Source organism: Dipteris shenzhenensis, chromosome 24 (genome assembly GCF_047967505.1).
Source record: "Dipteris shenzhenensis isolate YYH24624 ecotype China chromosome 24, Dip_SZ_1.0, whole genome shotgun sequence".
Classification (NCBI taxonomy): domain Eukaryota; kingdom Viridiplantae; phylum Streptophyta; class Polypodiopsida; order Gleicheniales; family Dipteridaceae; genus Dipteris; species Dipteris shenzhenensis.
In genome coordinates this window covers 11,921,789-11,945,342 of record NC_141619.1, presented here as the reverse complement: position 1 = coordinate 11,945,342, position 23,554 = coordinate 11,921,789, and the positions used below count along the sequence as shown (strand labels likewise).

Here is a 23,554-nt window from a genome sequence, read left to right as displayed (position 1 = left end):
TGAGCCTACACCTCGTATCCTGGAATGTGAACGGGTTTCACTCTTCTGGCACCCGCGGTCCCAGGAAGCTCATTTTGAGACAGGAACTTCAGCCAGCAGTGATAGGACGTGTGGATGTACTTCTGCTACAGGAACACAAGCTTTCGGCAGCTCACTCCCGTAGATGTGGGAAGATCCTCACTGGTCGCTCTCACACTTATTGGGAGCCCTCGATTGGTGCACTGGGGAGGAGTGGTGGTGTCTGTACTTCCGTGGGAGAGCAGCTAGCCCAGGGAGTTTTCGATCATGGCACGTTGATTCCAGGTCGTGCCCTTTGGGTAGGCCTGGAATTAGAGGGCTCCAGAGTTGAAATCCTCAACATTTATGCCCCCACAGATCTCCGTTGTAGAGCCACCTTCTGGAGGACACTTACAGGGATTCTCCCAGACATGGATTCCTGGATTGTTGGAGGTGACTTCAACAATTTGGAGACCTTGGAGGACCAGCAGGGCAGAGGACCGGAGTTTACAGGTATGGCTCAGGCAGAGCAGTCCGCTTGGGACTCTTTTATCTTTGCGACAGGAGGAAGGGACTGTTGGCGAGACCCGTCCTTCCGGCGTTGGCACAGGAGCTTGGACTTCTCGTGGGTTTTCCGCAGGGAAGGAGGCAGACTCCTGGAGAGGCTGGATAGATTCTATGTTAGTGATTGGGCCATCAGCAGAGGCGGTCAGGCCGGTATAGTTCCAGGGACGACACTCTCCGACCATGCGCCGGTGCTCTTATCATTGGATTCGGCAGCTCAGACCCTTCCCCCCCGCTCATGCCGGATTTCCGATTCCATTTTCTCGAGGGAGGACGTGCGCAGCAGTATTTGCGATCTTTGGGATAGAGACTGGGGTGAGTGCGAGGACTTGGTTGATTCGGTGGCGCAGGCGTTGCGGGAGTCCAGCCAGATCTGCGAGCTCACAGAAGTGCCCAGGTGAGGATGGGCTATCCCGGGCATTCTTCACCTCCTTCTGGGACCAGATCCATCAGCCCCTCTTAGCAGCTCTTCAGAGGATTTTCAGCAGCGGTTATATGCCAGAGAGCCTCTCCTCGGGACTGATTTGCCTCATCCCGAAGGGAGGAGATAGACAGGAGATCCGTCAGTGGCCCCCGATCACTCTCCTTACCACTGCCTACAAAATCCTAGCCAAGATGATCAGCGCCAGAGTTCGGCCTCTACTTCCAGACCTCATTCACGACACTCAAACAGGCTTTGTTCAGGATCGCAGTATCCTGGACAATGTCTTTACCTTTTCAGAGGCGGCGGAGTGGGCTCAGCACAGCGGATCACACCTTGCCATCCTACTTCTCGACTTTGAGAAGGCCTACGATCGGGTGGACTGGTCCTTTCTGGAGGGGACTCTGGAGCGGCTAGGTTTCCCAGCAGGTTGGATTCAGGGTATTTCAGCTTTGTACAGGACAGCCTCTAGCAGAGTCATCATTGGAGGCAGGATGGGAGAGCGTTTTAGCTTGGAGAGATCAGTGCGTCAGGGCTGCCCCCTTGCCCCTTACCTGTTTCTCTTCTTCGCAGAGGCTATGACTTACTATCTCCGGGCGAGGTCTACAGGGATCAGGGGTGTTCGCCTTCCCCTCCGGGAGGACACGGAGCTCCTGGACTCGGAGTACGCGGATGACACAGCCCTGTATGTCCAGGACGATGAGTTGATGCTGGAGAGGGTGAGGATGGCCCTAGAGGTCTTCTGTTCGGCTGCTGGTGCGAAAATCAACTGGAACAAATCAGTTGGTTTCCTCACAGACCCCGGGGCGCGTTCTCAGTGGGGGAGGTTTTTGGGTTTCAGGTGGATCCCGCGGGGACAGACAGCTAGATACTTGGGTTTTCAGGTCGGCCTGGACATCACGCCAGCTCAGCAGTTTCTCCCGGTGCTAGATTCCATCCGACGGAAGCTGGCTTTCTGGAGCACTGCTAAGCTTTGCCTTGCAGGTCGTGCCTTGGTAGTCAACCAAGTCCTCCTTGCCACGGCTTGGTATGTGGCTTCCTGTTGGTGTTTCTCGAGATCCAATGTGGCACAGCTTAGGAGGCTGGTTCGGAACTTCCTTTGGTCCGGGGAGGACGGCCTCAGAGATACCAGAGCCAGGGTTGCTTGGCAGACAGTTATTCTTCCGCAGGCTGAGGGAGGCCTGGGAGTCATCGATCCAGAGCTGCAGAGTCAGGCCTTGCTAGGCAAGTTAGTCATCCGCGGTTTGACCCCGGGGGGCAGACGTGGAAGATGCTACTTCAGCAGGGGGTCGGTTCTTGTGTCCCGCGACGAGGTGGAGAGTGGCTCCCGTCCCTCAGGTGGATCTTCACTTCTGCCCCACTTACTCAGCCCCGTTCCCCACTTGTTCGTAGCCTCCTCATGGTTTGGAGGCGGCTCCTCCTCAGTCTCATTCAGTCCCCTCCCCGCTGTCAGGAGGAGATTGATCGCCAGCCGCTTATCTGGAACGATCAGATCAGAGATGCCGAGGGCCTTCAGTTGGGGGAGAGATCACACATCAGGTGGGATGGTTGGATGAGGGGGCCAGCCCGGTCCCTTCGAGTTTGGAGGGACACGTACAGATATTTGGAGATGGCTGATCTCGCAGACGCCGCTGGAGGTGTTCGTGGAGCCCAGGCGAGACGCACGGAGATCGACGGCGCGATCCCAGCTGATTGGTTGGTTCCACCGGAGCCTCAGATTCTCATGCCTGGTGACGACCGTTGGCTGGGACAGTTCACCCCCCGTGGCATCCCACTGGTGGTCGCAGGACGTATGGTCGACTCCTCTATTTCTTTCTTCGCGGTTATGGGGGATGGACGACTCAGGAGAGAGGATGCACTCATCGACCCCCTACTCCCATGGCAGCGGGTTCGGATCGTAGGCCTTTGGGGAAGGTCTGGCGTACCGACCCTAGCATTGAGCAAGATCAGCTGCAGCTTTGGCGACTCTGGCTCTGGGAGGGGCGGGCCTTGTCAGAGCTTGAGTGGGACCCAGGAGAGTGGAGCTGGCCAGAGGTTGTGACAGGACAGGGGCCGACCTCCTTCTTCGCCTACAGCACGACTTGGGCAGGCGAGTTCTTGGGAGGATGCAGAGCCGCCCCCCCACCCAGCTGCCCAGCTGGTATGCACAGGGTATTTCCAGATTCTTTTTGCAGGCCTTCTGGAAGGCCTTGTGGGAGAGCTGGCGGCCGCGGAAGATCTCCTACTTCCTGTGGCTTCTCGCCCACAAAGGTCTTCCGGTGGGGAGTTGGTTGAGACAGATAGGCCAGGACGGACGCTGTCAGATTTGCCATGTGGTTGAGGAGTCACCAAAGCACTGCCTGTGGAGCTGCACTCGCGCCCAGGAAGTGTGGAGGTGGACTTTCGGGATTCTCACTCGCGCAGCACCAGAGCTAGGCTTGATCACGTGGGGCGCGTTCTGTTGGTGCAGCACCGCACCCGGTCTACATCACTTATTCGAGGCATGCCAGCATGACCCCACTTTCCTTATCACGCAGGGTACATGGGGGCTGCTCGAGGGTATCCCGCAGCACCGAGCAGAGGCGGATACAGGAGTTCAGGAGAGGCAGCCAGTCTGGGAGATTATCAGCAGCATAGCAGGGTGGCACATTTGGACCTCGCGTTGCGCGCAGATCCTCGGTGGCACCTCCTTATCGACTGCCCAGGTCATGACTGATATTTGGTGCGAGATTATTCATACCCTCAGAGGCCAGTGGGACCAGATTCAGGGAGATTCTCGGTCCGGTCAAGAGAAGCGGAGACGCTTCCTTCGGACTTGGAACACTCAGGGCCTCTTCTTCGAGCAGACCTCGCAGGGCCTTCGGTGGTGCTACTCACCACCCCGATGGCTGTTCATTCACACTCGCCTTATCCCGACGTGAGAGAGTGATTTATTGTATTACCTTTTAGGGCTGTGTCCGATTTGTGAACGCAGCCCAGCTGACCTTTTGTATCTTGTTCTCGAAGTAATATAATTACACTGTTTTTTCGGAAAAAAAAAAAAATGTAAAACATGCAAGTTGGATTTCTAAGAGGGATTATTTCTAGCCCTATGCAAGTATAAGCGCAAGTTGGATTTCTAAGAGGGATTATTTCTAGCCTTATATGCAAGTACAAGTGGAGCTTTGCCGCTACTCTACACACACATTCTATTCTACCTAAGTCCATGTTGGCATAGAGACAACACACATTAATTGGAATAAATCCAATGGCTTTTGGATTAGTGATGAGGACACTCCAGTCTGGGGGATTGACATAGGGTTCGCTTGGATTCAAAGAGGAGTTACCATAATACTCAACAAAGGAGAATAGTGTGAGCCAAAAAACGTCATCCAATAAGACTATTTAAAATATATTCATCGAATCAAAACTTTGTATAATGTCCTTTGGAAATCAAAGCAGCTATGGAGTTCTTTTGAAGAAGCCAAAATGAGATCATTCCTCACGAGTTGAAGGTGAGGCATGTGCTACACCTCAAAGCATTCATTATTGACAAACAACCATTGAGAAACTTTCTTGTCTTTTATCCTTCTGTCATACTTTCCATATGCCTCCATTTGCTTTTCCATGTCTTCCACATGGCATGGTAGGAAGCTACATAAACCAACATAAGAGCCCAAGTCAACTTGACGTTCCAATAAGTAAAAACTTTCTTTAAGTTACGGATTATCCAACTCCCAATATAATCTCCTTGCTTACAAAACAACTCACTACAAATTCTTAAGCACAATCAAGATATCATATCACATATAGGCCATATGGATTTGCCACTCTCAAAATCAAATTTTACTTTTTCAAAGCTCTCAAAATATGAAAAAGAAAGAACACTACTCCAAAGGTATCAAAATATTAAAAAATTGAAACATAGACAAATGTTCTATCCAAGTACCAATGTCTCCATATGAGTCATCATATGGATTGGTAGTAGGCATCAAGACATACTCAAACTCATCCCGCTCTATAGTACCTACATCCAATCTAGCTATCTTTGCACATGATGCCTGCACAAGAGGCTCCACAATGGAATGCACAATACTACTATCACTATCAAAAGAAAAGCAAGAATGACTAGAAGCCTAGCGTGTTCGCATAAGTGGTGTTATTCCATATCCCATATCCAGACAAAGGCCACTGGTAGGACACAATAAGCTCAAAAGACAACCCAAAAAACTAGTGGAACTCTCCATTGATCGTCTAGCAGGCCTACTCAATGAAGATCCTTTCATCTTCTCTGCATCTGGAAGATAGTGAGTCCATGAGTCACTCCTATGCTTGATGTGAAGTTGATCCAATAATATCTGCCTCTCCTAGTAGAACATGAGTGGACACTGGCCCACACGTCTAGCAAATACTACCATGAAGGAAAGAGAGATGGCCCAGCCCGCAAGACTGCGAATCCCACCATTCGGCGAAAGTGGAAAGTTGGACGGCACTAACTATCCACTCTGGAAGTTCAAGATGAAGACCATCCTAAGCGCATACGAGCTTTGGGATACTGCTACTGGGGTGGACGTGAAGCCGGTATACGTAGGGCCCATTTTACTTTCTTTTCCCATCCTAGTATAATCCCTCTCCTTGCTAGCAATTTGAAGAAAAAACTCATGTACCTTTGTGTAGGCATCATTCTTCTTGGTAGTAGCAAAATCTAATCCCATGGTAATATAATCACTTGCTGTTAAACCAAATGCAGACATGTCTCCATGGCCATCCAAAGGTGATGGGGGGTGATATGAAAATGTCATGAAATATTTCAACATTTTCTTTTTTCCTTGAATTAATTCAAATCCTTCATTAGTAATGAACAAGAACATAAGCTTGATATGTTTTCAAGAAAACAAAGTTAAGATTGCTACCTGGAAGAGTAGTATCCACGTCCTCTAGTTGTGCAAAATAGAGATTCCAATACTTAAGAACCGTAACTTTGATACATTTTTTCTACCAACTACAATGGCATACCTTTCTCATATCTCATATTGAAGACTCTTGTCTTCCACACATCTCCCAGTTTGGGATCCAGACAATTAAGCAACTACAAAAATTAAACATAAGAAATTTTACGCAGTACAAGACTTAGAAAAAAATTAAATGACAATTTCACATACCATTTCCACCCTCTCAAAAAGCTTATTATGAATTCTCCCTTTTTCCTTGTGTTCAGCTTCTCCTCTACTTTCCTATGGTATTGTTTTTGCCACAGTATTAAATGCTTGCTTCAACTCAAAGATGTACTCCACCTTTAGCAGAAAGAAAAAGTGTGAAAAATTCACATGAAGATTAAGAAAAGTAATGAAGGTTTTAAATCAAATGAATTTCAGTACCTGAAAAACAAGACGAGAAAAAATTTCTCATGAAACCACTGCTTCATTGCCAATGCATCCCTTGATATGGACTTTTTAATTATTTTTTGTTGCTTCTTTGTCATAGTATCTATGAAAAATGTTGGATCACACTTGTAGATGTTATTTGTAATGATAATGGCACCCCGAAGGCTTGGCTTAATAATTTGCATGTTCATTCAATCTTAAATTCAAGAAAGAAGAAAAACATCTCACTGAAATATGAATCCCAGAAAATGAAATGCATGTTCATCCAATCTAAAATTCCAGAAGAAAGGAAAACATTTCAATGGAAGATGAATCCCAAAAAATTGAAATACAACAATCCTACAAAGTTGAAAGATCCATTACAAATTCATCCATTGTAATCTAGCCAATAATGCAATTTTAGATGTCCTCCAAGGGTCTATCTATGTACACACCACTCTTATGTATGTAGACCTTGTCTCCATATAAGCCTCAGCAATCAGCTCCATCCATGCAGTTGTCCTATGATTTCCTTCCCATACATAGAATATCTTCTCGGACATAACTTTCTACTTACTCTTGCTTGCAACCCCCTTCTTAAATTCACTATCCTCATCCTTCCATACTTGTGACCATGTATACACATTTACTCATGTAATAGGACTTTCCTCTCCATCACACTTGCATAAGGACACAATGAATGCCCCCTTCTCACGCAAGTAACCCTCATACTAAAAAGCATTTATAGGTGCAGATATGTCACTTCTCGAACCATTAAGCCGAGCATAAGGAATCAACCTGCAAAGGGGGGTCATGGGACATTCACTAGGCCCAAGAAATTTGCACTTCCCAATCACATTTCCCCCACTTACTATCTCTGTGTCCGTCTCAACAAATTCATCCTCATCTTGTTTTGCTTCACTTGAATGTCCAACCTTTGTGACTGAATATTCCTCATACAATTCTTTCTCCTCATTTACAAGGATATTAGGAGGCTGAGCACTTGAGCCCACAACCACTTGCTTCCCCCTTTCTTCACCGTGAGGATGAAGATTTGGCTCCTTAGGGTCAGGTCTTAGTTTTAGAACCCTCTTTCTTGAAACTTTTGGCATCTTTGCTACATATGTGTAGAAAAAATGAACCAAAATCTATCAGTAATGATTAACTTTTTGGGGCCATTTTGGGGACGCGCCACAACACGTTGGTGGGTGAGATTTTGAATTTTGCATGGACCTACGCTCTCGTCGGAAGTTTTTTCGGCATCATGATTGGCCCACTAGCGTAATAATGAGACAGAATCTTATCATGGTCAATAGCGCAGAGCTCAACACATGGCACTATATGCATTTACTGATGAGCACAGAGATTGAACTGCTCTGTCTCTAGGCTGACTACATCACACAGCCTTTGCCTTGCCATGTTTGCTTGCATAGCTTATGTTAAGTCCAAAATCATGCACTTTCAAGAAGATTTATATTATGATGATTTTGGCCTAAACATTGCCCTCTTAATGAAGCTTTTGGACTGCATATTCTATGACTCGCCTTTGAAGCTATGACTCACAATAGTGCTGCAGAAATGTAGAGCATTTGAAGTTCAAAAGAGGCATCACAGCCGACATGAACAAGAGTGGAACATATCTGTAATTTAGAGGCATAAGATTCAGCAAACCTGAGAACAAGTTTGTGCTGCTATAATTGCGTCCGATGTGATCATCTTGTGTGGCAACCACTAGTCGATGCTGAAATAGACCCCCCATTTGCATATTTCATCCATGCTTTTCCATTTGCCTCTCCTCACAATTGCTCGATGCCAACTTGTTTGCCTTGCTATGACCCTCAAAGCAATGCACTAAAACAATGCCACCAATGCCACCAAAATGATGCACTTTGAGTGCATTTGGACCGCGTGTTAACACGCACTCAAAGTGCATCATTTTGGTGGCATTGCTAGTGACTGCGGCCAACGATTATGGGGCTGAGGAAGCACATATTCACACAGGTGGTGTCGATGCTGGGGCCGTTCATGTGTGAGAGGAAAGAGTTTTTCATGATGATAATGCAGTGGGTGTTGGCATAGCCATTGAAGATAATGATGCATGAGTTATTACCTAATTTTCTTTGGCATAACTTAGAGGTAGATGAGTGAATGAATTGCTTGCCCTTCAGATGGTTGAACATACCTCATCCATCCAATTGACAAAATGATGGTCGTTGTAGGAGACACACTCCATCAATTGTCCATGCCTCTAGCCAATATTTGGCCTTTAAGGTAGGTCGTTTGGGACCAATCATCCCATCACGTTCAAGATGGTCATGTGGGAGTATTCAATATGAATTTCATATATGACCTTCATATATCATGAGAGTATTGTGCCTTCAATCGATCACCACAAATAGAAATAAGACACGAAAGGTACCCACATGTTTGAAGGCCTAATGCATAAAAGTATGTGTTAGTGTCATACATATTTGCATGGTTGAGGAGAGAAACACATGGGGATACTCATCTGTGGCGTGATCACTATCTGCCATGCAACTCTAGCTCTGGTATTCTTTGTGGCATCTGAGCCTGCCCATAAAGAAGTTGCGCACCAAACGTCTGAGCTGAGCCTAGCCTCGAATCCAAGTGCACCCCGGGCCACCTAAAAAGGGATGCCACCTGCAATGCGACCTCTTCGAGTAAACCCATGGGATCTCAACGCCAGGGGACCTCGAAATGGATCGTGAACTGAAGGCGTGGAGCTCCACAGCCAGCTCTAGCCAGGTGCTTATTGGTGGCCACACAGGAGAGACCTTTTCTCTTTCTTGTTCCCTGTCCCCCTTCATCGATTAGAGGGGTCTTAGCTCTTTATGTAGGGACCTCTAGCCAGGTGCTTATTGGTGGCCACATAGGAGAGGTTTTTTCTCTTTCTTGTTCGGTACGACACCATTGCCCCCTCTCCCCCTTCCTTTTCCTCTTCGTAGCTAAGGCGATGGGTTATTTCTTGTGCTCTTAGGTTGCAAGCAAGGCCACCATGGCTTGGATTAGTTGGTCCGAATCTATTGGCTTCTTCACAGGGATAGAGGAGGTCCAGGACTGTGACGCTACCTTTGGCTTTCAGTGGTTGGATTCCGCGAAGGCAGACAGCAAGATACTTAGGATGCCAAGTAGGCATTAATATTTCAGCAAATCAATCGATTGCCCTAGTTTTAGAGTGCATGGCACAAGCTCCTGTATTGAAGCTTGGCGAAACTCTCCTTAGTAGGCAGAGCTTTAGTGGCCAACCAGTTCTTGCCACACGGCTGGTACATAGCCTCTTGCTTGTGCTTCATAAGGGGTGCATGGGGCACTTGATCCTGGCAGCCCCAGAGTTTTCTTGGGCCTTTTGCAGCTCAGGGTTCCTTTTGTTTTGATTCCCTTTTTGGCGGCCCTCCCTTGTGCTTGGAGCAGCTTCCCTGCCCAAGCTGGTGGTTGTGAGAGAAGGCAGGGAGGTGGAGAGGGAGGTACTGTGGAGAGGGCAGAGAACGGGGCTAGTAGTGGTGAGCTACATTGATTGCTGCTGCCTAGCAAGAGAGAGCATGAGAGCTTCCAGAAAATAGACAAGGGGTTTGCTCATGTAAGGGAGCATAAGAAGAACTTGTATCTTGTTTCTATGAGATTTTGAATTTTCTGCTCTTGAAAACTCAATTTCATGTTCATGTGCTTGTTAAACTATGAAGTTAGCCTTGCAGAGCTCCTAATTGGGATAGTTTTTAAATTTCTGCAGAGGTGCATAAAAACTTTTGGAGGAGGCTCTGGAAATCCCTCCGGAATAGAAAGATCAATCTCTTCTTTTGGCTTTCTATTCATGGAGGGATTGCAGTGAACCTATGGAGATCTAGGTTCGGGGCTGACCCTACTTGTCCTCGATGCCATGCAACAATTGAGTCAGTTCAGCATTGCCTCTGGGAGTGCAAACAGGCGAGGACCATCTGGAAGGGTGCTGCTAGGATATTTAGCATATTTCATAGAGCACCCTTCTTCATGACTCAAGGATCAATGGCATGGTTATCTCTTACTAGCCCTCAGGTTTTTATCGAGGGACATGACTCAGATTCAGCCTTTATTATACGACGACACTTTGTGGAGTCATGTTCTCTCCAGGATGTTCCCTTCACTCCTTGCAGAGCTACTCATGCCTCGGTAGACACATCATGGGAGATTCTGGCTAGCATTGCAGCTTGGCATATTTGGAGGGCCAGATGTACGGAGGCGATGGAGGGTTCCCAGGTTCACCCTTCCTAGTCTATGGCCAGTATATGGACTGATACTATACACAGACTGATGGCCATCTAGGTGAGCATGCATGGATCCTCCAGAGCAGCTACAGCCAGGAGAGATACTTTTTCAGGGTTTGGAGAGGATCTCCGTTCTTCTTTGAGTCTCCTTTAGGGTTGAGGTGGCTCTTTTTGAGCTGGTTTTTTTTCTCATGCATGGCATGATGTACTCCTGCATTGCTCTTGCGGTTTTCATTCATACTTAATGAAGTAATCTTTTTGAACAAAAAAAAAGACTGTGAAGTTAATGAGTACACAAATTTATTTAAAGGGATTCCAAGCTTTAGAAAACTAGTGTTGTGTATTCAACTTAAGGAAACAACATACCCTTGAGGCCTTTAAATGATGAATGTCTAATGTTCTAGGTATATACACACCAAGGGGCAAAGGATTGCCTTCTTCCCATGGGACTTATGTCTGAGAATGTTGCTGGTGCCTATGGCATTTCACGTGAGCAACAAGATGCATTCAACTTAAGGAAACAACATACCCTTGAGGCCTTTAAATGATGAATGTCTAATGTTCTAGGTATATACACACCAAGGGGCAAAGGATTGCCTTCTTCCCATGGGACTTATGTCTGAGAATGTTGCTGGTGCCTATGGCATTTCACGTGAGCAACAAGATGCCAGTGCGGTAATAGAAAGCCTCTCACTATAACCCTTCCATACTTCCAATATTCTTAATACAATCACACATTTTTCTCACTTTTGTACTATTCAAATGATGCATTATCTTTTTCACTATTCAGCTCTCCATGTTCTGCAGGTGTTGTCACATCGTAGAGCAGCTTCAGCAGCTTCCAATGGGAAGTTCGATGATGAAATAGTACATGTGAAGACCAAGGTGGCATATGAGTTGGTCGTGTTCCATTTATTGTCTTCTTTTTAAAAGCAGGCTTAAGAAAACGAGTAAATGCTATAAAGAGCTTTTAATGTATGCTTATGTTTGGTTTTATAAAGATGGTTGATGGAAAGATTGGACAAGAAAGAGAAGTTGTTATTTCTAGAGATGATGGTATCCGCCCTGAAACCACAATGGACAATCTCTCCAAATTGAAGCCAGCTTTCAAGGAGGATGGTTCAACTACTGCAGGCATGATATAAAATGTGACGTTTATTTAATTTGTTGAAAGTCATTTGGCTCTCAAATGATTGGGTAGCACTTTTGGTGGGTTTTATGCTGTTCTCAACTCTTTTCCAACAGTGATTTTCTTCTGTAAAATGTGAAGCGTGTATTAGATTTCTCCTTGATGTTGGTTCTAGTCAAGATAAACGAATGAGTGTAAGGAATATGGATTATGGGTCTTTCCTTCTGAATAACAAGTGTAAGGAATATGGGTCTTTTCTTTTGAATAAATGCTTGGGAATGTCATTCGCTCAAATTATGCAAACTATTCATATACAGGAAACTCCAGCCAAGTCAGTGATGGTGCAAGCGCTGTGCTTCTCATGAAAAGGGGCTTGGCAGCTCAACGTGGCATCCCCATTCTTGGAATTTTCAAGTTGGCTTCATTTCCTGACATCAAATTATGTTTTTGCAGTTTGGAGTTTTTTAAGAGTGCTATAATTTCTATTTCCTTCTACAGTCTGCATTTTTAAATTATGGGTCACAAGCCCAGACAGCAAGAAATCATTGATTGTTCTTTATAGAAAAGATGTGACTGAAAGTTTCCTCCTATGATATTCAGTGTTTCTTATATATCATTTACTTCACATTCGATCAATGCAGGAGCTTTTGTACTGTTGGTGTAAATCCTGCAATCAATGGAGTCGGGCCTATTTTTGCAATACCAAAAGCTGTGAAAGCTGCTGGATTGCAAGTACAAGACATCGATCTCTTCGAAATAAATGAGGTCAGATGCCAAGTTCCATATGTGAGCAGCATACTGATAAGCTTCTCTTGTGTAATGTGATGTCTCTACTGTGAGCATGGTGTTGTTTGATATCTAGAAAGATGATTTGCTATCTATAGGTGCTCGATCTCAAGTTTTCTTTGGTCAATTTTTTGCTACAATGCTGATTACGCTACTCTCCCTGCTTTTGCTTTATCACATTATGCCCAGGCATTTGCTTCACAGTATGTCTATTGCTGCAAAGAATTAAGCCTGGACATGGAGAAAGTTAATGTGAATGGTGGGGCTATGGCTCTTGGTCATCCGCTTGGATCTACAGGTTTTTTCTCTTTAACCATAACATAGGCAAACCTTGTGCCCAGTGCTCATGCACTTGCATACGAAAGTGTACAAATTGTTGTGGCACAATTATGGGGCGCTTAAAAGTTGGATTATTTCATAATTATCATGTGCACACATCTTACGGACTAATACAGCATACGGAGGACCATCATATTGTTACCACAATTTTAGATCTATCTCCATGGGTTCGGTTTTTTAGTACTCGTATTTGTATCTGTCCTGGGTGCAGATGCCCATTCATTTGGCTCCACTGATTCAGTTCATTGTATCAGATTTTTATAAAGTTTGATAGACCCTTCAGTCTTTCAAAGACTTTTAATAAACTTTCTTTATTTCTCTCTCTCTCTCTCTTTGTGTTTGTGTGTGTGTGCGCACGCGCGCACACACATTGCCTTTACCCATATGTAGACATGCAGGCAACTGTGTGCACTTGCACTCTGATATTTAGACATTTCCACTTGCTCAGTCTATTGGTTTTCCAGTAGGTAATGTACCATCCTGGCATTCGATGAGCTTACAAACATGAATTCTCAACCTGCATTATCAGGCAAGACTTCTGTAGTTCTGACAGCAGATCAAATCTGGTGTAACAATGATGGGAGGGCTCAACTTTGGCAAAGTGATTTCCTTCAAATATCACAAGAATTTATGGTCATTGAATTGAGTCAATTTATCTTGAAAAAAATAAAATACAAAAAGGTAGGACAGCTACAAAGGGCAATCCTATATTGTGCCAAGGAATTGATACACAGATGGGATCGCCTTACATGCGCATGTCTGTGCTTTCACATCTTGCTCACTGCTCTCTCTGGCATGAAAGAGGGCTAGGCTTGCTTTTGGACCACTTGCTCATCGCCCGCAAAGTCAGCTTTGATGGTTTTCACATGAAGCACAAGCTCTCATTCGAAGTTGTCTAACCCCCTACGAAGGGTTGGTGAATGAACATAAGATTGTGGTAGCAAGTGCATCTTTTTGTTTCGACATTGGGGATCGTGATCTTGTTGGTAACTTTTTGGTCTAGCCAAAGGGGATCTTATGGCAGCTCCCTCAAGCCCCAGCCATTCGGGTCCCTGTTCCAGAGGACGAGCAACAAGTGCACATAGCCATACATACCCTTTAGGACATAGCAATGGTGGGCCACATTGTGGGCCTCATGGCCACTCGAATTCGGATTCAAGCTAGCTTGGCACTAGAGGGTGAGCACATCTAGGAAGTCACCATCTATGGGAGAGGAATATTCCCCCATTTGAGCTCCCCTATGACTACCCAGGCCCTTCTGTAGCAAAGCCCTATCTTCCTTAGCCCACACGTGGTCTTCTTCATATCTTGGTACCACGATTTTACAGTAGATCACATGGAGACGACAAATCTTGTGCCGACCTTATGCTTCCTGGAGCTTTGAAAGGAATATAGATCCATTTTGTCTTCCACCGGGGCTTGCTTTGGCACCATGTTGAAGTATGGCAACCTCAGTCATTGTTATAGATGATGGTTTTCCATAGTTCTAGGTGATTGCGGAGCTCCCAAAGTCCCTGCCTAAGGCACCTAGCAAGAGCCTGTCCTCCGTAGTGTAGGTCGCACCTCCCCCTACCCGCAATATCAACTAGGATCTCATTGGGAGTGGCGAGAGGATAGACCTTCCCGCATAGACAAACAACAATATGAGTCTCAGACCCCTTGGGTTGAGCCATATTAGGGGGTTTGGACTCGTGTCATGGGCCGCAAGAAGCCCAGTAAGAGACCTGGGAAAAGGGCTAATTTAGAGGTCCTATAGAGGCCTTTTAAGTGGGAAATGTGGAGGGACTATACAAGTCCCCATCCACCCCTCTTTGTACACTTTTTTTGATGTGACATCTAATCATATCTCCCACCTCCTTCCTCCTACCTGATGCCTTCACTCTCTCTCTCTTCCTCTCCCTCTTCCCCATTCCTCACGTCTCACTCCTTGCTCTTCCTCTTTCTTCCCTCTGTCAATTTACCCCCTTTCTCCAATCTGCCCTGCCTCCTTCGTTGCATTGGTATCAGAACGTTTTCTTGGGCCTGGTTTACAAACGCCTCTTGGCCTCTTGAGAGCTCCGCCCACGTTGTTGCTGCCTACCCGTACACCCAGCTGCAAGCGTTCATCGTTATACAGCCCCAAGCCTTGAGAACCGATTGGGACCCGACTTGTTACATCGACCAAAAAAGCTTCCATGTACACAGCCATCCATCCATCGACGGACCAACAGCCTATGGTGATGAATTTAGCTGCTCATCCCGTTCTTCGGCCTATACCTTGCACGAACATCTACGCAACCAACGAGCCTCGTCGTCCATCCCTCTGCTGCGCCGCGTTGTCACGTCGACGCACAGACCTGCTCGCCCGACCCCACCTGCTCACGTTGTCGCACAGACCTACAAACCCGTAGTCACTGGACCTGCCCGCCTCACCGTTGCTGTACCGTGCCACCTCTGTGCAAATCTCTGATGGCGCGTTGTCCGTCATTGCGGCGCCGTCTCGTCATCTGCATCACGATTACTGTGGCGGCCGCTGTTCCATTTGCCTGTACCAATCATGGCTTAGATTCAGGTAAATTAATTCATAGGTTATTTTCTACTTTGCATTAGGTTTCAGTTATTGAGGTTTAGTCAGTTAGGTCTGGTTAGGTTAATGGGTATATTATAACTATAGTTAGGTTAAGTACTAGGTTAGGTTAGGTTAATTGAGTTGAGTCAACCAAGGTCCAGTTAATCTCACCTTGGGTCAAGTCAATTAACCAGGTCCTAGAGGTCTTAGGTTCAAAGTACCAAGGTGTCTTAGGGAGCCCCCTTTTTAAAACAAAAAAAAAGAGGATCAAAAAGTCAAAATTTCCAGCCTGTTTTAGGGGCCGTTCACAGCCCCGTTTCGAGTCATTTGGGCTCCGTTTTGAAGCCCCTTCATTGATCTTTCTCCCAAGCTTCTCCATCGGCCTTTTTCGTGGTTCTACACATTTTATCAGGTACTCATTACAGTAGGGTTTTGCTGTCTACTTGCTTGAGTCCGCTTGATTTCCTTGCTTGCACTCGAGCTTCTCTCCCGTGATAGTCACCATGGTACACAAGCGTGCCCCTCGTGATACATTGCATGACAATGATGAGGCTGCTCAGCATGAGCAATTGCCTTCCACAGTGGGTGCATCCACTGGTCGTACAGAGATCCCTACAACTCAGCCTCTCTTTTGCATCTCGGGAAGCACAGGCAGCGCAGGCATAGTTTTTGGATGCCCTTGCTTCTATGCTCCAGGGTGCTTTCTGCCAAATTGGGTAGGAGTTCAGCTAGCAGCTTACCACGGCCATGGCTATGTAGGATATGGCTCTTCCCTAGATGGGACAACAAATTTGCGATTGCTATGCAGGATAAGGGTAAGCAGCCCACACCCTAGCATGGGGATCAGTCAGATAGCCATGATGAGTTCTCCGGCCCACGCAGAGGGATTATAGATGATGCACGTTGTGCCTATGAGCACTGTTTTCTAGACCCTTGCATGTACCCCAGCATGGGGATTATATTGATTTGGGTGATGCCTTTTTTGTGCCACAGAGCACTTCCTTGATGGATGCCAGGCTACCTTTCGGCTCTCAGTTTTTTGCTTCTACACAGGCTAAGCCATCTATACTGGGCCGACCTACAGGTGTGCATCCATTCCGTACTGCACCAGTGAGTATGCTTGGATCTGGTTTTGGGTTGCAACGCAGCTGGGAAAGAGATCAATACTCTTCTCAGGCTTTTACTATGCGATCTTATTAGAGGGATGCCTTTGGGAGGCAAACTCAGCTAGGGCTGCATGCTTCCATGGCTCCAACAATGAACACTTTTAGCCAGATGCAGCCTATGTATCAGGCAGTTGGGTTACTATGCAATTGAATGCTGGAAATGGATTATATGCTTTAAAATGCCTTACGCTCTTACCGGGCTTTGTTGCTTGAGGATGTGCGTGATGAGATACTATGTGAGCCTTAAGTGTGAGGATGCCCGATTTTTTTTTTTTTTTCAAGAAAGAGACTTCTATCAAGTAAGAGAAAAAACCCGCGAGAGCAAGCTCAAAGCGGAATACATCATGAAACCATGAGGATAAATAAACCCCTCAAAATGAGGTGGAAAACAACCAAGGTTGAGGCTGAAAGTGCCACCTCAACCCTGTAAGAGTCTCAGAGAAGAAAGGAGAATCCTTCCATTCCCTGAAGAATGAAGCCCTCCTAGCTGAGGCTACATGGGAGTCTCCCTGCAAATGCCCGATATTCGGGTGGGTACAACAAGAACTACGCAGCCAAGGACGTGAAGGATAAGCTCTCAGTCCATAAGTTGAAAGGGGACACTCGCACTCCCAATGAGTTGGAGGAGTGGCTCACGAAGCTGAAAGACTATTTCCACTTCTAAATGAGGACTACATCATCTTTGCAAGTATGCATATGCAAGACTATGCTCACAGGGGGTGGCGGTATATGAGGGATTCACCTCAAAGTCCAACCACATGGAGGGGTTTTAAAGAATTGATGGTCACTTGATGTAACAAAGTAACCGATACCCTCTATGGGTAGTGACATTTATCTGTCCATAAACATCATTATGCACAATTTGCAAAACCCTGTGCGCTCTTACTGAGCCTAGGCCATCCTTTTTGAAAGGTAGGCGATGTAACTTTCCAAGTGCACACCCTTCACACACCTCTTGAGCGGGCTGCTGTAATTTTGGCAAACCTTCAACCATATTATTATGATTGTGCATGTATGCCAAAGCTTTGTGATGCGCATGACCAAACCTGGCATGCCATAAATTACCAGGAGTAGCATACAAGACAGCCAAAGCATTCCGATTATAAGGCTGGGAATCAAGCTTGTAAAGACCCATGCCGGCCTCATAAGAGCATGTAGCCACAATCTCATACCCTTTCTTTGGATCCTTGATCCTGCATTGATCATCTTGAAATTCCACGAGCATGTGCTGATCATGGGCCATGGATGGAACTAAAACAATATTTTTCCTCAAGTCAGGAACATACCATACATCACGGATATACTTTGAATCCAGAAGGATGGGAACATCTCCCACTCTTGTGATGTCCTAAGTTGCATCATTACCACGAGTAACATGTCTGCCATGAACAGGTTTGATTTCTTCAAACCGCTCTTTCCTGTGAGTCATGTGCTTCGATGCACCACTATCTAGATACCAAGTATCTATGGCAGTAAATGAAGAATCACAGATGAAGCATGAGAGGCATCATATGCAACTAATTCCCCCCTAGCACCAAAGCTGTCCTGAAATGCAGTAAATACAAAATCCTTTCCCTCTTCTGCAAAATGTGCATGAAATGGTGAAGCATTTGCATTCTCAGCTAGTGCAACATTATTATTGCTTGTGCCTTGCCTCTTTATCTCATTGGCAATCCATTTCTGGCACTCTGCAATGTAATGACCAAGCTTCTTGCAATAATTGCATCTGCCATTCTTCACCTTTGCACCTTTAGCTCCATTCCATGCATTTGTGTTTGCTTTTCTCTCCTTCCTAGGCTGATGAGCATGGCTCGTCTTTTTCTGAAAATGACCTATAGGCTGAAATCTACCCTTTCCATGGTTGGCAAGTGCTTGCTCTCCTGACTAGAGGAATGGGCAGCATTGGAAGTTCTCATTCCTTTTTGTAAGAGCAAGCCAACTAACTTATCAAAAGTGATTGGAACAGCTCTGAGCATAATGATCAAGGAGGTAACAAATGTGCCATATGAAGGAGCCAGACTGTAGAGGGTGATAGATACCAATTTCTTGTCTTCTATGTCCTCATTAATTGCTGTGAGCTCATCTCGAATATCAGTAATCTTAGCAATGTGCTCTGAAATAGTTTGACCTTCCAGCATGGACAAGTCATTGAGCTTATTATTCAAAGCCATGCTTCTTGCTTCTTGACATTCCACATACTTTTCAGCTTATCCCAAGCATTCTTTGCATGCTTGCATGAGTTAATGGTAGACTTGATGTGCATCTTCACTGTTAATGCAATTAAAGACAAAGCTTGGGCATCCCTGCGATCAAACCTCTTCTGATCCTCCGTGGCAGCAACCTGGGTAGTGGCAGTAGAACCCTGAGTGGTAGTGGAAGATGCACTCGTGCTACGTGCACCAGGTCTAGTCTCATCACCATTCACGATGTCCCGTAAGCCTTTGCCAACCAAAATATTCTTGAGTGTAAATGACCACAAAGCATAGTTGGGTCCATCCCACTTATTTGCCTCAGTCATGGTACCAAAATTCTCATTGATAGACATGACAGAAAGCTCAAGAATAAAAGGCAAATGTACTTGCAAATTTAATGCAACTGAAAGGCAACTATGTAATCAGTGCAATGGCATACACTGACAGTGGCTGCTCTGAAATAGCAGAGAATCTGCCCCAAAACACACTTGGATACAAAATGCAATCAAGCAATATATTTCTGCCCCAAAAATAGTCCTCAAACACAGCCAAACACTCGTTCACAATGCAATGAACTTCTGCCCCAAAATAGACCTGAATCTCAGCCAAACACTGGCTCATAATGCAGCAACACTTTCTTGCTCAACTTTCATCCAAAATGTGCATAAGCTACACTGGGCCTGAAAATGCACACCACGTGAGCAATAGATTGAGCTGAATATGCAGCCCCAAAACTGTCCCAAATGCACGCACTCAAACTCTCCAAATGAACCTGTAATCCAAGTACTCTGAAGACTTCTGTGCAAGGCACCTGAATGCACGAGCTGCAAGTACGAACTGGAGATGCAAATACCAAGAGGAAGAGGCCGAAAATGAGCTGATGCAAAGACCAAGAGTTGGAGCAGGAGCAGGAGCTGAAGCAGGAGCGGAAGGCACCTTTCTTGATGGCGAGAATGTATGGACTGCAGGTCCATACAGTACGGAGCTGTACAGTGCGAATGGCGAGGTAAAGGGGCGGGCAGCAGTCCATACCATTGTACAGACTGCACGGCTCAAATGGCAAGGCTAGAAGCGAGGTAGCGAGCTGTTTGTGGACAGGATGTACGGACAGCAGGTCCGTGTAACCATATGGATTGTATGGTCTGAGTCGAGGCTAAGAGCAGCAAATGGTGAGCCCAAAACTCCAGGCTGATGGCGAGACTGATAGGGAGCTGTACTGCCACCAATGCGCACGAACTGACCCGAAAGTAGCTCTCAAGCTCTCTCAAGATGTGGGCAAGCTGAAACGAAGTCACCCAGCAATGGAACCTTCTTCTGCGTGACAGAAGTGCGACGGGAGCATGCGGGAGAGTGGGAAGGAGGTGGGTTGGATCGACTAGCTCTGATACCACATGTAGGAACAAGAATGGAGAAGGATTGTGAACACAAGTGAACTCCAACTGAAATGTTCAACTAAAAGAATTACAAGTACTTGGTATATATAGTCCATGTACTAACACACAAAATAGACGATGTCCTAGTCTATCCTACACCACCTTATCATTGCATGTCTCTACAATGTTGGCTCATCTTTCATGATCTCACATCTGTAGTTGCCCTTTACCCATTTCTTTCGGGCAAGCCTTTTGAATATCATTCACCTTGTTTTAGTTACTACTATCTTCAGAGATAGTAAGTGAACTTTTGAGCTTTTTATAGATTTCTCTATATATCACTCATGAGAGGTGGGCTTTGTCAGAAGCTAAAATTTTGGCTCTAATATAAATACACAACTCTCTCTCTCTCTTTCTCTCTCTCTCTCTCTCTCTCTCTTAGCCTGTTGTGTGCAGCGTAGCTCGCCCTTCAGCCCCATCTGTAGCAGCGCACAGCAAGAAGGAGAAGAGGCGCAACGAGCTGCTGCCACCATCAGCAGCAACTCGCTGCCACCAGTAGCAATAGCGTAGCAGCAGCGCCGCCCTTGCTGTGCTTAGGTGGCCTCAGCTCTTTGGCTCCTCATGTCATCTCAGTCCTCAGCTCACATATTGCTTTCCAGGTTGGCACTACTCCAGGCTGGGCTGAACCCCTAGCCTAGCTTGGGGGGTTGTACTTTGTCTCATAGGCCCGTGAGGCCTCTTGCAAACGTTAATACATTTTTCTTTCTTTCTCCCTACTCGTGCCAATTCCATAAAGTGCAAATGACAATTAACCAACATAGTAGGAGCAAACACAAGTAGCATAGTGGCTGCACAGTGGTGGTTGAGCAAGTGAGAGAACGGAAGATACTTGAGGAGAGTGGAGAGAATGCTTCTGCAGACCAAAGATGAAACAAGAAGTGTGACTCAAGATTTTCTATATGATCAAGATGTCGAATCTATTCTGAGCTAAGCTCTTCACTTGTCTCAAGTAAGCACATTCCGGTCTCTCCATTTAGCTAGTCTAGATGCCAAATCCATATATTTCAGATTTTGGGATCATCATTCCCGGTTCTTGCACTTCAGTTTCTAGACCCTACTTGTTCTGGAGCCTAGATCTCGAGTTCTGGACCCAATTATCCATCCAGTACGTGCATCGCTTAGAGTTCAAAGATTGACTAAATCAGGTACTGGGTTTGCTTGTACCAGGTTTCAATTTTCCATTTTCGAGCCTCCAAGGCTTATCCTATTTTCCAGGTTTAGTACCTTTCAGATTTTGAGATTTACTCAACCTCAATTCGAGCACAAATTGAGCCCAGTAGAGTAGTTGCCCAGTGTCCCCAGTATCATCCAACCTCTCATTGATTTGCGACCAACAAGACCCAAGTCGCAACTCGGAAGGGGAGAAAGGCTTGCAAAGTGGAGGGCACTTGAAGGAAGACGGCAAGGAGGATGAAGCTTTATCCGAAGTGAGTAAAGCTTAAAACAGTACTCAAAATCCCTTGTCACGGATTCGATTTAATGTATATCCTCGCTTTCTCCCAAAAAGAAAAAAGCTGTGATGCTAGTGCAGTAGATGTTAACTTGATCACCTAAATTATCTACCAGAGTAGGGTTTTGATCAATGATCCTTTAACCCTCGTTTCATATGATCTGATAAAGGGTTTGTTTTTCTTTATTAACTCTCTTTCTGAATTGCAGCATGATGTGTATTGTAGATATTACTCAGTTTCAAATACGTAAATAAATGGAATCTCTTTCTATTCCTGGCCAGGAGCACGATGTACGGCCACCCTTCTACATGAGATGCAGCGACGAGGAAAAGCATGCAAATACGGAATAGTGTCGATGTGTATAGGTAACTCTGACTTTAGATTTAACAGGTGAATGTACACTGTAAAATGCTTCCTTGATGGATTGATTTGTATTTTACTCCATGCATCAATCATTCTCCTCTTCACTTTGGATGTAAGAGTATTTAGAATCAAAGGTTTTATGTACTGTTCCAATATGACGAGGGAGTTTCAATGGATCTTATGGTATTCTTGTAACTGCTTCTTCAGGTTCCGGCATGGGAGCAGCTGCAGTATTAGAGCGGGGTAGTATGAGAGATCCCTTGATCAATGCCAGGGCGGACAGCACAAAAATCTTGTAGAGGGTGATTTTGCAATGTCCTTTTTCTACACTTTGTAGATCCTGATTTGAAAAAGTACCCTTATTCACGTGCCAAGTCGTGAATTAATGTCCATGCAACTTATGTAACATAGCTGTACACACAGGTCCATATTTGAAAAAGTAGGCTTATTCACTTGCCAAGTCGTGAGTTCTATGTCCATGCAACTTATGTAACATGACTTTTCAATCCAAATGTACGCTGAGCTAGTGGAAGCATCACCCTTATTTGAACAGTTATTTTATGGAGTTCATGGAAGATTTTTACTGTTACAACACATTTTCAGCCCTCTTTCATACTCAAAGGATGTATTGGTGAAAAAGATAGCTATTACATACAAGCTTTCACTTTCTGCGATTGAAATGCCACACGTGACACAAGCAAAGATTGCAAGGTACTCTTGGTAATTATGCTTGTTTTCTGTTTGGGTAACTGTATATTGTACTGCTTGTATACCAGAGGCCTTGTCCCGTGATGCAATCCTATTAGAATTATAAAGTGTCATAGTTTCTGTACAAAACTGTGAGGACAGCCAGAGGTCCTAGTCAGACTTGACTGACACTGTCTTCAAAATTTGGCCGCTAATTATACAAACCATCTATTTGCAAGGGCCATAGATCAGTGCTCATAGATCGTTTATTCTCCTTGGATATTAAATGTAAATCATAACAAGCAATTCAAAGTCAAATTACAATTCTAAAGAAGAGAGTAATGCCTGTTCCCATTGCTAGAGTGTTGCAACTGCAAAGACAAAAGCAATGTCGTATTAAGGGACAAATGTCCCTTCTTTGTTGCACACAAGGTGATGTGCGAGCTTCCCTCCCATGCAACTCTTAAAAAGGAGGCTGAGTAGCCCCCCCTATGCTCTCTTTTAAGCCATGTGCATCTGTGTAGGTTGTTCACACCATATTTCCCCTACTGCTCCCTCGGGAAGGGGATTGTGTAAGGTTAAAAAAGGTACCATAGGATCCAAGCAGACTTCTTGAGCTTGGAATGCAAGGATATCTTATTACTTTAAAAGAAGATTTTACCTACATCCTTAAAAAAACAGGAAAGGAGGTTATGGTGATTGTGGCCATAGGTGTTGATGATCTCACTCATTACAAGCAATAATTTGTAAATGATGGAACAAATAAAAGGGGTTATCATGGTAGGAAAACTTTGTGTATACATGGTGTTTCACACATCCACACATTCATGAGCACCCATTTGTAGAGAGAATTGATTACTCAATTCCTATCAAAACCATAGGTAAAAGGCAAACCCAT

The 23,554-nt window shown here is 45.3% G+C and overlaps 1 protein-coding gene across 1 annotated transcript in view; it reads left to right on the top strand.

Annotated features, from left to right (window-relative positions):
- Window positions 1-22,733, top strand: part of LOC147886229 (3-ketoacyl-CoA thiolase 1, peroxisomal-like) — a 167,727-nt gene extending 144,994 nt beyond the window's left edge. The window contains exons 7-14 of the mRNA XM_087395115.1: window positions 11,130-11,237; window positions 11,370-11,447; window positions 11,564-11,696; window positions 12,009-12,105; window positions 12,333-12,456; window positions 12,667-12,775; window positions 21,888-21,971; window positions 22,177-22,733. Of these exons, the coding sequence (XP_087251241.1) occupies window positions 11,130-11,237; window positions 11,370-11,447; window positions 11,564-11,696; window positions 12,009-12,105; window positions 12,333-12,456; window positions 12,667-12,775; window positions 21,888-21,971; window positions 22,177-22,268 (825 nt within the window). The 3' untranslated portion in view covers window positions 22,269-22,733. The remainder of the gene's footprint in view (window positions 1-11,129; window positions 11,238-11,369; window positions 11,448-11,563; window positions 11,697-12,008; window positions 12,106-12,332; window positions 12,457-12,666; window positions 12,776-21,887; window positions 21,972-22,176) is intronic.
- The last annotated feature ends 821 nt before the right edge of the window (window positions 22,734-23,554 follow it).